Below are 14,623 nucleotides of genomic sequence, written 5' to 3' on the forward strand. Positions count from 1 at the left end.
CTGCACCATCAACGCTCGTGCGGGCCTGAAACCATAGTCCCCTGTGTAAAAGAAAATAACAGGAAATCCATTGTGGCTCTTCTTGAGAGCCCATGGAGTTAATTTGTCAATTCATGATTTCCTGTGGTCATTGTGGGCAAATATCCACTTAGTTTAAGAAACTTAAAAATCTAAAGCGCTACGAAAATAACACTAAATGATCTATTTTGAGAAATAATCCCTTTTAAACTGAAACCAACCTAGAAAAATGTCCAGAGGAACATTGGGGAGACTGACCAGCTTTTCTGTCTATCTCCCAAAGTTTCTCTCTCTCTTGGAACTCACTAAGGGATAATAAAACTGCTTGAGTCAGTAAATGGACATGCTGGAAGCTGAGGGTGGGGAGGAGTCAATCACACAGCAGTTTTTTTTTAACTGTAATGTCATTACTACAAAAATGCTTTCAAGTAGTTTAAATTGATCTTTTTTGAAAAAGTCTGTTTTTGTAACAGTGGTAACTTGCACAAAGATTCTAATACACTTAAACTCTGAATAATACATTTCAGCTTCTCTGATTTCCAGTTTTCAAAACATGAGCCATGCAGGCACAAAAGGTTTACCAATTTTTAATCCATCCTTAGTAATTGAAAATCTGTTTTTTTTAAAAACAGCAAAAATCAATAGTATGTTTAAAGTTAATAGAAGGAAATACTATGAAACAATTCTGCAGGACAATCTAACTACTCCAGATTGATCTCTGAGATCCTTTAACCATTTTCTTCCCTTCATGGTCACTTTGTTACTCTCAGCTTCCACCACAATCTTTCTGTTTTCTTCCACTTCCACAACATTGCGAGCCTCTGCCCCATCTCTCCTCTTGTGCCATTTGAAATCCCACTGCATGCCTTCGTCTCCTGCAGGCTTGACTTCTCCAATACCATTCTAGCTGACCCCCACAAACTGGAACTCCTTCCAGAGCCCCAGACCCCATCCCACATTCCCGTCACCTCCAAGCACCTGGCTCCCCATTCTTCAGCACTTTGATTTTCAAAATGCTTGCTTTCAAGTCTCTACATAGCCTCACCGCACTCTACCGTAATGCGCTGCTCCTGCCTTAACATCTCTGCAGGCACCTCATGCTCCTTTAAACTTGACTTCTACTTGCCCCTCGCTCCCTCCACTTTATCATTGTTCAGTCACTACGCTTCTCGACTTCCCTATTCACTTCTCCCCTCGCTCTCGTGCACTCTCATGCGCTCGCGCTGGCTCGCCGCCTCCCCCTTGCGCGCGATCGTAGAAATCTCAGCTGTGTCCGTAGAATTAATTCAATTGCAAGTTCCAGTAGTGTTTTTCTCAATAACTTGGGACGTTTATGAAGCCAGTAGAATCTGGTATTTAGAACAGCCCAACAAAGAGAATTTTCCAATGACAAGGCTTTAGATAACCTAATGATTTGAGGAAGGAGGTCTATTAATCTCAAAGTAACTCACATGCTTCACCTATACTTAGACTCCACTGATTGCTGAAGGTGACTGCACTGTGGGCTGTGGTACTAATCCAGGACAGGGCCAAGTTTGATCCCTGGCCTGTGCAGTATTAAGGTGTGTGATGGAAAATTCACTGAAAAATACCATTCTTGATCTTCATGCGAGGCTCATGAGCGTAATTGTAACAGAATCTAATTTTATGGGTTAATAAGAAAGTTGTTTGCATGAAGCACAACATGGTAAAGTCTCTAGGGTGTGTATTGCCACATCATCGATAGTTGTATTGGGACATACTTTTAATAGTTTTATACGATGCATAGTATTTGACTGCTGACCTTCGGAAAAGCTCACTGTTGCAGTGGCACAGTGTCCTTTTATTTGTCAGGCTAACTTTTAATTTGGACCAGTTTTCAATATTGAACGTGTGACACCAGTCCTTGGTTTAGCTTTGCAGTGTAGCTGGATGTGCTTTGGGCAATGGGGAACGCAGACACTAACTCCACTTGAGCCACATGACAGGCTTGTGGAGGAGAACTGTTATTTGTCGGAATTGCAGTGTCATTTCATCTCATTTAAAATGACACTTCTGCACAGTTGCCGGCGGTGTCTGTTAATCCTCATTTCCCATACGTTCTGTTTTAACACTGTTCAGATGGAGTCTAGGACCAGAGCATCACCGTGGAGTTATGCTTTGATGTTAAATGGGAATCTCGGTGTCCCCTTGATTTGCAATTATTGCGGGTGAAATCTGCACAAAATGTTAGCTGCAATCTGCTTCTAACCAGCAGTTCGAAAGCACAGAACAGGAATGACTGAGGTATCACCTGATTTCTGATCTTGGTCTAAATGTGGCAATGCACATGAAGAGAGTTCCTTTGAGAGCCTGTGGCAAAATGCTAGCAAGTGTGCAAACGTCCAAAAATGATAAAAATGCTTAAGCATTTTTATAATGGTGCTACACAAGTTATCGAACTGAAGTCTCTGTGCTTCCAGTAATTGTTGCCCTTTTGAATAAAAACAGTGTGGTTGGTAAGTCGTGACAAGGTCTTTAAAGGTTCAGCCTGTTTCTGTTCACCAGACTCTGTCACCATAAAAGACCTTTTTTTTTGAGCAGAGCAGATTCTTTTGTAAACGGAAGGGCTATAAACAACAAGCGAGTGTTTTGTGTGTACATTTTAACATTGTCAGTTCATTCACATTAGCTTATGCATGTGTACTGTTTTACAGTTAACGCTGTTCACTGCATGCTGCATGAGACCCATAACATCTGGTAAGCTTGATTGATACTAACCTCAACCATAGCAGTGGAATCAGTTATCTCACACACTGTTCACTGTACGCTCCAATACAGTTTTTTGGTGGTCGGTTGTATAGGTTAATAGATGTCCGGACCAAAAATTAAGCTGTCCTGACTTTTTAAAGAGTGGCTGATTTCAGGCATCACACTGCACGCGCTAACCTGTAGTGGAGTGTCTTTGTTCTGGTATTAAAACAATCTATATATAGCTTTTTAACAAAAAATTATATTGAGGAATGTATTTATGAAGTGACCCAAACCCTACTGTTGGGTAGTACAACCAAGATGGTTGCTAGTGGATTTGGTGATTATAAATTTCCCCATATTTTCTACATACTTTGCGTTCAAAAAGTGTTTTGCTTCCACCTGAAGAAAAGAACTTGCATTTATATAACTCCTTTCACAACCTCAGGCTGTCCCAATGTGCTTAACAGCCAATTAAGTAATTTTGAAGTGTGGTCACGCTGGTAATGTAGGGAAACATGGCAGCCAGTTTGTGCACAGCAAGGTCCCACGAGTAGCAGTGAGATTATTGACCAGGTAATCTCTCTTGGTGGTATTGATTGAGGGATAAATATTGGCCAGGACACCAGGAGAACTCCAATGCTCTTCGAATAATGCCGTGGGATCTTTTGCATCTACCCGATTTAACGTCTCATCTGAAGGATAGCACCTCAGTACTGCACTGGAGTGTCAGCCTGGATTATGTGCTCAAGACCTGGCATAGGGCTTGAAACCATGACCTTGTGACTCGGAGATGAGTGCTATCAACTGAGCCAAGGCTGACAGCCAGTGGTTAATCTGAAGGACAATGGGCCATGAAGGAACAGAGCCTAAGGGCTACTGGCTGGTACTTAGCATTCTTTGGTGTGGAATGATTTGATTCAAAATTAAGTGTTGAACCTTTGAGCATTTTATAGGATTGCGAAACATTCAAGGAGTGCACCAGACTGCACTCTAAAGTTAAAGTAACCAGCACCTTCTAGCACTGCGGCAGAATCGGCCAGGGCCCCCATGTGCTTACTTTTCTGTTTGGCTGGTATGATGCACTTTGTGTTGATTATGTCTACACTTGGTGTTGTTGGATTGCTGCTCCCAAATTGCTTGTCTCAAAAAGTCCATTGAACAACGTACCCATTTCTTGGACTTGCCTTTCATTGAGAAACCAGATATCTTAGTAATGGTGGCTTTCCAGTTAGCTTTAGAATTAGAGTAAAAATCTCATAATTTTGAACATCTCTTTCAGGTCTTCTAAATTTCTCTGATATGGTGAAAGAGCTCCAGTTTCCTGCCCTCTCAGCACTGAACCAGCATTTTAGCTTTGGGATAGCTTTCCATACCACTTTTGCAAGTCCCTGGATGGTCATTTTTAAAAATAATGTATTAGGCACAGGAGTAGGCCATTCAGCTCCAGATCATGGCTGATCTGCACCTCAACTGCATTTTCCTGCCTTTGTTCCCTATCCCCTGATACCCTCACCTAACAAAAATCTATCGATCTCTGTTTTGAAAGGTCCAATTTTCCCAGCCTCAACGGCCTTTTGGAGGAAGAGTTCCAAATTTCTACCATCCTTTGTGTGAAAAAATGCTTCCTGATTTCGCTCCTGATTGGTCTAGCTCTAATTTTAAGATTATGTCCCCTTGTTATTGATTTCCCCCACCAGAGGAAATAATTTCTCCATATCTACCCTGTCGAATCCTTTTTAACATTTTAAACACTTTGATCAGATCACCCCTCAATCTTGTATATCCTCAAGGGAATACAAGCCAAGTTTATGCAACCTGTCCTCATAATTTAACCCTCTAAGCCCCAGTATCATTCTGTGAATCTGCGCTGCACCCCCTCTAAGGCCGATATATCCTTCCCGAGGTGTGTTGCCCAAAACTGAACACAATACCCCAGATGGGTCTGACCAAGGATCTACACAACTGAAGCATATCTCTTGCATCCACCTGAGAGGGCAGGCAGGGCCTAGGTTTAACGTCTCATCTGAAAGACGTCACTTCTGACGATGCAGCACTCCCTCGGTGCTGCACCGAAGTGTCAGCCTATGTTATGTACTCAAGTCTCTGGAGTCGGGCTTGAACTCGCAACATTCTGACCTCGGGCGAGGTGAAGACCCCCTACCTGTTTCTACATGTCAGGGCAGGACAAAGGCAAAGTCACATCAGGCGGACTTCCCCCTCACCCCTCTCAACCCCCCACCTCTGCCCCTTTTCACCCAAGGTTCATTTTGTTGTTAGACCTAAAACAACTGAGAAGCTTAAGTAAATGTGTGTATAACTGAAGAGCTTTCTTTGTTCAACTACAAGCTTAGTTCCACTGCTGTGTGTATTGGAATGTTTGCTTTGTGAGTTTTTTTTAGTTAAATGGAACATTTTCATATTTAACATGTAGAACTATATTCATTCATTATTTACTATTTAAACAGTACTTGGCTGAACATTCATCTAGCTTAAAGTAACTCATGAAAAATTAATCCTGCTTTTCTTTCATTTTCAGTTCAGGCTTCCTGTAGAATCCTTCCCTCAGCAAGTCGGGAATGAACTCCCTTTTTGTTCCCAATTATATTGCGGCGCTTGTTCCCTTCCGTTCCCATCTTCTCTCCCTCTCTCCTTCCCTCTCCTTCCCCTTCCATGTAAACATACATGTACAAACTTGATACTGTGGCTGTGCTGAATGGAGGAATCCAGCAATAAATAGTATGGAACTGACACAAGGACTCGCAGTTTACCACTTCAGTACTTGCATGGTACCACACGAACGGCCAAATGAGCATCAGAGACTGTGTGCAACTCAGTAATCCCAATATAAGACCTTGTGGTTCTATGTGCATTAGAATACTCAGGAAGCATTTGCATGAAATTGTCATCATTTATGTCTCATCACCTTTGCTGCCTGTTTGCTGCTCCTGTTTCAGGCTATTGAACCATGTAATAATAATAGTTCCTAACAGATGTGAGTTTAATTTCAGGCACGTCACAAAAATGCATGTTAACATCAGGGGGGGATAAAGTACAATACTGAGCAAAATAAAGGATTTTTTTAAAATCCAAGGAAGGAGAATCTGCCAAATTATGAATTTGTAGGTCAAACAAAAAGTGCAATAAGTGAACGTTTGTAGGATTTACCAGTTATTACTAACAGCACGACGTGGTATTTTTGTTGGCTAATTTCTCAAGCAGAAGGTTTTTTTTAAACTCTCATTTTGATATCTTGTTTATGAAATACTGAAATGTGAAGCTGTTTTGTAACTGCACCTGGCTGTGTTTGAGGCAGCGCGTGGCACTGATGTGTAGTTTTTATTTGTTCAAGTCTACTTTTTAAAAAAAAAAATGGGTCCAAACATTTAGACACCGGAGGGATTAGTTTAAAAGGGCATTGATTATGTGTATGTGCTTGTTTTTATAAAATGACTTTTATTCCACTCTTATTGCACATCTGATGTGAAGGGATGCTAATATTGTGCAAAAATAACCGTTTGAGCCAAACAGACTTTGAATGCTAATAAATGTGAATTGAATCGTATGAGTTTCTCAGCCTTGCCATTCATGTTTGTCTATATTTTGTGCACTCTTTCTTTACAGTAACCCTTGGCTCTGCACTGAATAATTAGAGGTCCTCAGTGATTTTGGAACATGTTTTCATTTTTTTTTTCTCTTGTAAGCAGTGGTCAATATTAGATGGGCAGCTTCTGATAACGGCACACCGGCTGTGACCTAGTCATTTTAAACATGAAGCCAGACTTGTGCTTTATCTTTTTGTGATCAAAAAGCTTGTTTTGTATTGTATTGCTCGAAGTGAGAAGAAAAAAAATAAAAATTCTACGGAATTTAAACGATTAACAACATTGTACACCAAAAAAAGTGCATGTTTTTTAGGCGCATGTGACTTGCGTTAGGTGCATCGTTTGGGTATTGTGTTTTTTAAAAAATAAATTGCACAATATTTATTTTGTAAATGTGGCAAAGTTGGATGTTCTGAGCATTCCGTTCAAACCTCGCGAACGCGTTTTAATAGTGAGACATTTGTATTTCCTCAGGTCAGTCATTTTAGTCAAATGGAACCCAAGATGGTTCTGTACTGTTTAGAGACTCCACGGAAGGATGCCATGTACAATATTTTATACATTTTGTTCTTGGTCCATTTGTGCAAGTTTTTGCACTGATTTTGTAATTTTCACTTATTTAGGGTTTTTTTTTGCTGCTTCTTGCATGTGGCTCCACAGATTGTTCTGGATGTCTTACAATATCTTTAAGCTATTAAAAGCTGTTACACCTCAGTCATACGGTGTCTTCGTTTATTTGAAAATGTGACCCTCGAGAAATGATTCCTCACTAAGGGACCCTTTATGGCAATCGGAGACACTGCATGTTTTCATCTTTCAAAGTCCATCATCATCTTCCCCCACCCATTTTTTTTTTTCCTCGGTGGGGGTTTCTGTTCAGTATCCGTTTCTGTTTGTGTCTGAAATATCTTCCTGTGTTGATGATCTATCTCATTGTGTTTTTCTCTCTGTAGCTTCTTTTAATGTGTCTGCACGGGCTGCTCTCTGGAGGAGGAGACTGCGACTTGTAGAAGAGTTAGAGACTCTTGTGCTGTGGCAGAGATCTGTTCTTTAACTGTGAAAACTAACTCTGTACTTTTAAGAGGGCAATGGTCAACTTGTGTGGGATTTTATTTTTAACCCCCTTTCACAGGCCCATTTTGTGTCTGCAAGGTGTCTTATTAATGGGGCTAATCGATGTAAAGTTCTGTTTTTGAATTACGTTTATGAATTGTGAAATTTGTTTCATGGTTTAAGACTGCAATTTTTCCCCCTTTTTAAAATATTTTGAAACTCCTGTTTTAAATGTACCCCCATTCCCAGTACGCTGCACAGATGTACCATTTACCACCCAAGAATATAGCTGTTCAGATTAATTTTGATATAGTTGTACTGTCTAGCTGAATATTTTATGTAAATTGATGCTGATGAGGTGGTGTTTTGTTGTGCTCTCTTTAATTTAACAGTACAGTTTTAGTTTTGAAAATTGTAGCCCAGACATTTTACATTCACTCTGGGAGTGGGGGGAGAGAAAGAGAGAGAATTGAAGTTCAACTAATTGGACTCAAAATCTTCTAGCTGCTATCTTAAGCATGGATCAAAGGGGTGAGAAATGCACAATGGTCTTATGAAAATAAAGTGCAGGAAAATATAACTAACTTTAAACAGGAGCGGTCTGAAATTTTGTATTAAACAGAAACGTTAAAAAAAAAAATGATGAAGCTGGGGTAAAGCTGCTGTAAATAAGTGTGTGGTGTGGTACCGAGCCATTTGGTACCAAAATGGCCCCAAATTCAATCCCTGGTCTGTGGTGAGTTGATTGAGGCATTACAATTGGACTCCCTGCCCTTGGCTTGGAAGGAAAGACTGCTGCCTGCTGTCCAGTGAAGACTTGTGTGTGGTTGTCCGGTGAGGACAGCATCAAACTTGTCTGTTACGCCCTAGGTTCTCGGGTGAAGTGGTTCATGGAGGTTGGCAACTTGGGTGAGGTACATTGGAGGTGTATCCCAACCATGAGTCAGCACCTCCAGGAGAGGGGACCAGGGAGAACATGGGAAAAATTAAAATGAGAACACTTTGGACCCCAGGCTGATCTTGAGTTCATGATGTTTTCAGCTAACGTTGACTTCTACACAGCTTTAGTGGGGCACTGTTGAGGTTTCTGAGGATCGAATATGTGCACCCAAGTCACTGGTAGTTTATCTTTCAGTAAAGGATAGTATGGGTTTGTACCATATCTTGACTAATTTTACCATTTATCAAAAACTGAGACAGTATTGGCTTTATTCTATGGAAGGCCGCTGCATGCAAAAGGAAATTGGATAAATACACGAAGGGGAAAAGTTTGCAGGGCTACGGAGAAAGAGCAGAGAAGTGGGACTAATTAGATACCTCGTTCAAGGAGCAGGCACGATGGGCCGAATGGCCTCCTACACGAAAGAATACATTGCTACTGTAGTGAGATGCAGTCCCCACAGTGGGTAAAATCAATCTGAGGCAAAAAGAAAAGCCAATAATAAAAAAAAGTACAAATCTCTTGGCTTTTAAGAACTCCAAAGCAATCCAATTTCATCTCTCTTCAATGGGTGAATGGTCAGTCAATGAATACGGAGTCCAGGACATCCAGCTGTAACTGCGGTATTCTTGGTGATTCATTCCCGTGGCAGTGGGCTTCTTACACGGGCATGAATCACGTTAATTTGCTGAGGGGTGGGGAAGAGAAATGCAATAATGTTTGCACAGGAGGGGAGGAGAATAGAGGATGTTTTGCTCCCCTCCCAATTCTCCATGTTTACCAGGAGTACACTGATTTCACTGTGTGTGTAGCTATGGCAACTTCACCTACAGCAAACACTAAGCAGTTTAATAACTTCAAGGTCCTTCCTTGGATTTTTTTACATGGGTTATATTTTACCTGTGATTTCTCTAAACTTTCTGTAAAAAAAAAAAAAAGTTTTTTAAAATGAATATGGAAACTAAACCGATTTCACTGGAGCATTTTTAGATTATTTAATTTTGGCACAATAAAGTATGTTAAGTATATTGTGGCACATTTTCTTTTGATAAACTAGGATATTATTGCAATGTGCACTGATTGTGGCTGTACTGTGATTAAAGATAGCAATTGAAAGTGGAAATGCTGCAGAAGTTGGACCTTGCCTTGTTAACATTCCTGAAATTACTGTCTTTTAATCCTTCGTCTTTCTTGCTCGCTCTTGTGGAAATTGTGCACTTGTCTAAACTCCATTTGCTTTGAGCTGCTTTTGCTATTTATTTCTCCGCTTCCTGCCTCACTTCAGTGAGGAACCGCATGGGCAACGTACGTTCCAAGGCAAGATTTTTGTTTATAGGTCTTTTCTCGTTGACCCATTATAAGATGATTTTTGACTTTGCTACCATTGCTGTAACTTTTCAATAAAAGTTTGGGAAAAAAAAATATTTATTCACTTTTCATTTGGATTTCTTGCTGGTCATAGCATTCTCTACACAAATAAATATCCTTGAAGTAAAATTGCAGCCTTAAGGGATGGAAGAAAATTAATTCCTGGACTGAACAAGTTGGGTTTAAAAGAAACCACTCGGATTGTGTTAATTGCATGCTGAGTTAACGTAGCTCTAACCAATCACCCGATTTGTGAGCAAACACGTTAGGAGTCCCCACACTGTCTCGTGTCAATTTGGAAACTGGAAAAAAAAATATCACTTGAATTTACCCCATCTTGTACAGGTTAAACTACTGATCAAATTTGCTTTCTAACTTAAAATGATTCACATGAGCAAAAACAGAATAGAGGTGAAAATATTAAGGGCACAATAATTGTATGAGAGAAACCGAGACAGTCCAACAAAAACAAACAGCCTTTCTTGCATTTCCTGCAGTGGAAGATTCTTTAGACGAATCAACTGAGTCTTTTTAGAGAAGCGAGCAAGTTGCAATCTCTAAGTGTACTTTTGGGATGAGATGTTACATGTCATCTGCAAACACACTGTACCAGAATTATTAGCTTCTCCAAGGATATTTTTACTCCAGTACTGGTGATTTTTTTTTTCAAAGGAGGACCATTAATAAAATGTTGCCTCTTCACCCCCTGGTAATGAGGTAATAAATAGCAATAGTCGCTATCTCCCAAGTATTTTAACAAGGATAGCAATTGGAAATTACATAACGGACTGGACAATGCCGCATAAGGTAACATTTTATTCATGCTGCCTCCCATCAAAGGGAATTTTTTATTTGCTAATTCATGATGAAAGGCCTTGCCTGATGCACAATTTTGCAAGTAAGGGAGCAGCCTTCATTTTAAATTCCTGGTGCTCAAGCTAATCCAGTTCAAATCCTGTCACGGCAGCTGGGGAATTTAAATTCAATTAATTAAATAAAAATCTGGAATAAAATAAAACTAGCATCAGTAATTGTGGGGTGGCCATGAAACTACCAGATTGTCGGGAAAAACCCATCTGGTTCACTAATGTCCTTTAGGAAGGAAACCTGCCGTCCTTACCCGGTCTGGCCTATATGCGACTCTAGACCCACAGCAATGTGGTTGATTCTTAATTGCCCTCTGAAATGGACGAGCAAGCCACTCAGTTGTACAATCTCGCTACAAAAAGTCATAAGAATAAAACTGAATGGACCACCCGGCATCAGACCACTAGGCACCGGACACGACAAAGGCAAACCAAGCCCAGTCGACCCTGCAAAGTCCTCCTCACTAACATCTGGGGACTTGTGCCAAAATTGGGAGAGCTGTCCCACAGACTAGTCAAGCAACAGCCTGACACAGCTATACTCACAGAATCATACCTTTCAGCCAACGTCCCAGCACTCCCTTCACCACTTGCGAACCGTGGCTGCAGTGTGTACCATCCATCCACAGGATGCACTGCAGTAACTCGCTAAAGCTCCTTCGACAGCACCTCCCAAACCTGTGACCTTTACCACCTAGAAGGACAGGGGCAGCAGACACATGGGAACACCACCACCTGTACGTTCCCCTCTAAGTCACACACCATCCCGACTTGGAAATATATCGCCGTTCCTTCATCGTCGCTGGGTCAAAATCCTGGAATTCCCTACCTAACAGCACTGTGGGAGAACCGTCACCACACGGACTGCAGCGGTTCAAGAAGGCGGCTCACCACCACCTCAAGGGCAATTAGGGATGGGCAATAAATGCTGGCTTTGCTAGCGCCACCTACATCCCATGAGCGAATAAAAAAAATACACAAAACCAAAAGACACATTCCTATTTTGACTGGTAGACATGTGTTCTCGATCTCTCTCACACACTCGCCCACCCACACACCCCTCAGAGTTATCAGCATATGAGTGAGTGTGTAAATCTGACTTGCAACTTCTATGGTGGCCAGCATGTAGTTTCTCTATCACTCCTCCCACAACTTGGAGCTAGGACCAGCTGCACTGAGGTGGCACAAGCTGAACCCAATTAAGAATGTTTTTGTTCTAATTCTACCATCATGAGGGATTAGGGAAGCTTACGGATTAGGAAAAAAAATGAGAGATTGAGATTGATTTCATTTTGTAGTGACAACATAGAAAATTGTCACTTTCCCAGGAATACATTGCTACTGCACTGAGAAAGACTTGCATTTATATAGCACCTTTCACGACCTCAGGATGTCCCAAAGCGCTTTACAGCCAATGAAGTACTTTTGAAGTGAAGTCACTGTTGTAGGAAAGCAAGTACATGGCAGTTGGTAAAATCAGTTTGAAGAAATCAGCCAAAAAGAATCAAATCAAATCAAATCTGGATTTTAAGAATTCCAGAGCAATCAGATTATTTATTTTATATGATATATTAATCCCTTTTAAACTGGGGCCACCTGCTGTAGTAAGGTAGTAGTAACTACATCTACAAGATAACCTTTCATGAGAGTGCTTGGATTCTGCACATGTCAAGGCAGAGATGGCTGGCTTTATACACCGACTACATTCTTCTGGGATTGTTTGGGAAGCGCACCCAGCACTGTAACTATTCCGAGTCTACAGTTCTAACATTTACAGGCTTGGGATCAATTCTGAAACGGTTGGTTAGATTTTTTTTTTTATTTTGGTAATTATAATCCATCCACTTCATTGAATGTAATGCTGGTCCTAATTGGCCACAGGCTCCAGGTAGCAGATTTAAGCAAGGTGGGATTGGGTTACATTGCCAACTTATCTGCATTTCTGATGACTTGTTTTTCTAATTTTCTCCCCTCTTTTTTTATTCACTGAGGATGTGGGTGTCGCTGGCAAGGTTGGCATTTATTGCCCCGAGAAGGTGGTGGTGGGCCACCTTCTTGATCTGCTGTAGTGGTTTTTGATACAACTGAGTGACTCAGAAAAGTGTACAGTTTTATGGGGGCCACCAGCCGATACTGTAGATACGTTTTTTTTTTAGCAGATCCCACCGACCTCACGGTGAGGTAATAATGTGTGGGGTTTTTTGTGTATGAGGAGTACACCCCAGTTTACTAAGTCGGTTTGTGGTGCCACGTGTATAGTAGTGAGCTGATGTAGTTGAGCTCTAGTTTTTAGCATCAGGTACACAAGTCACCAAATTTTCCCCTTCATTCTACGATTGTCACCACCAACTGAAACTTGGTCAAACCAGTGAGTGAAAAATGCAGAACTGGAGACAATGGCCTATGTTTTCCAACACTCCCTGCCCTGCCCGATTCTATTTGGCAGAGCTGGGGCACGCAGAGGTGGAAAGTTACTCAGGAACATGTTGGACCATGTCCCTGTGCCCTACTGTTTTCCATTGTAAACAATTTTACAACACCAAGTTATAGTCCAACAAATTTATTTTAAATTCCACAAGCTTTCAGAGGCTTCCTCCTTCCTCCGTCCTCATGGGTGCGGAACTTGGCTATCAATTTCTAGCCAAATTGATAGCCAAGTTCCGCACCCATGAGGACGGCCTCAACCGGGATCTTGGGTTCATGTCACACTACACGTAACCCCACCAGCGAACAAATGTTATCTGTTTTTAATATAACGGGTCATTGACTGTCTTCCTTCTCTCTTTTTTGGGAGGTTTGTATATTCGGTGGCCTTTTAGGTGACACCTTTCTGTCTGCTCACTGTGATTGCCTTGGCAACGGGCAGTAATCACCAGGCATTGTTCTGTGATTTTCAAATGCGAAGGATTCGAAAATTTCATTTCCACACCGTTCACCTGACAAAGGAGGAAGCCTCCGAAAGCTTGTGGAATTTAAAATAAATTTGTTGGACTATAACTTGGTGTTGTAAAATTGTTTACAATTGTCAACCCCAGTCCATCACCGGCATCTCCACATCATGGCTACTGTTTTCCAGCAGCCAGTCCAGTCGGTGCAGCACAATATATCTGCCCATCCGTGGGTAGCAGCATAACAACAACATGCAACTAAGGGAAATATGGCCTGCACTATGTTTCCTGCCATTTGCATTTTGGATTATGCGGCTAACTGTTAGGGCCCAGAGTTCAGAGATTGATGAAGGGGACCTCGGGGCAAAAAGTGGACTCTGCAAACCCTCTCGGGATAAGTGCCACGTACAGGCCTCATCGTTCAACTGAAAGATTTCCCTTTTTATTTTCACATGCAGCTCAGGCCACCTCTTCCACTGTGATAAGCCGAGGTCTGTCACAGCAAGTCACCATCCCCAGACCAGCATTACTCCCTGATGGAGGCTGGTGACCTGCTTTGTGCACGTGCGTGATCCCAGGGCCAGAAATACAGTCGGAGTCAGTGGTGGGTATCTTTGCGTGAACCCATCAAAAACACTGAGTTGCCTCAGTGTCATGAACCCCAATAAACTAGCAAAGTAGCACCGTTAAATTCGCAGTCAGTAGGACATCAGTACAGGCAGATGTCTCTTTCCCTCCACCCCACTGGAGAGATGATGTGGAGATGGGGTTAACAATTGTAAACAATTTTACAACACCAAGTTATAGTCCAACGATTTTATTTTTAATCCCACAAGCTTTCGGGGGCTTTCCCCTTCCTCCACACCACTGGAGAGAGTGAGGGGTGGGAGGGGGTGGGGTGGGGGGAGAAAGCACAGGCTATGGTCCACATATAGGATGGAGCTTTGTAATCCGATTGTATGGATTGTCCCCTGCTACAAATGAAGATCTCCATCAGAAACACTTGCACCTCCAAATGTAAATCGTGACCCACCAGCAAGTCAATCAGCAGTGAGCTGTTCAGGTACATAATGATACTGAACTACAGTTGAGGCAAGTTTTTTTTAACACTGCCTTATCTGCCCAGTATGTGCGTTACTTGCAACAGCCTGAAAAAAATTGGTTTTCGCAACAGAT

General features: G+C 41.7%; 1 protein-coding gene across 4 annotated transcripts in view; it reads left to right on the forward strand.

Moving 5' to 3' along the window:
* LOC137333108 (septin-6) overlaps positions 1-9,747 on the forward strand; it is an 81,387-nt gene extending 71,640 nt beyond the window's left edge. Inside the window, exons 10-11 of one of the 4 annotated variants that reach the window (XM_067997254.1) lie at positions 2,694-2,736; positions 5,267-7,046. In XM_067997254.1, the coding sequence (XP_067853355.1) occupies positions 2,694-2,697 (4 nt within the window). In that variant the 3' untranslated portion in view covers positions 2,698-2,736; positions 5,267-7,046. Of the gene's footprint in view, positions 1-2,693; positions 2,737-5,266; positions 7,047-7,285 lie in introns of those variants that run through there. The other 3 variants (XM_067997253.1, XM_067997252.1, XM_067997251.1) reach the window with 3 other exon arrangements.
* Positions 9,748-14,623: the final 4,876 nt, after the last annotated feature.

The sequence above is a fragment of the Heptranchias perlo genome, chromosome 15 (genome assembly GCF_035084215.1).
Source record: "Heptranchias perlo isolate sHepPer1 chromosome 15, sHepPer1.hap1, whole genome shotgun sequence".
Classification (NCBI taxonomy): Eukaryota; Metazoa; Chordata; class Chondrichthyes; order Hexanchiformes; family Hexanchidae; genus Heptranchias; species Heptranchias perlo.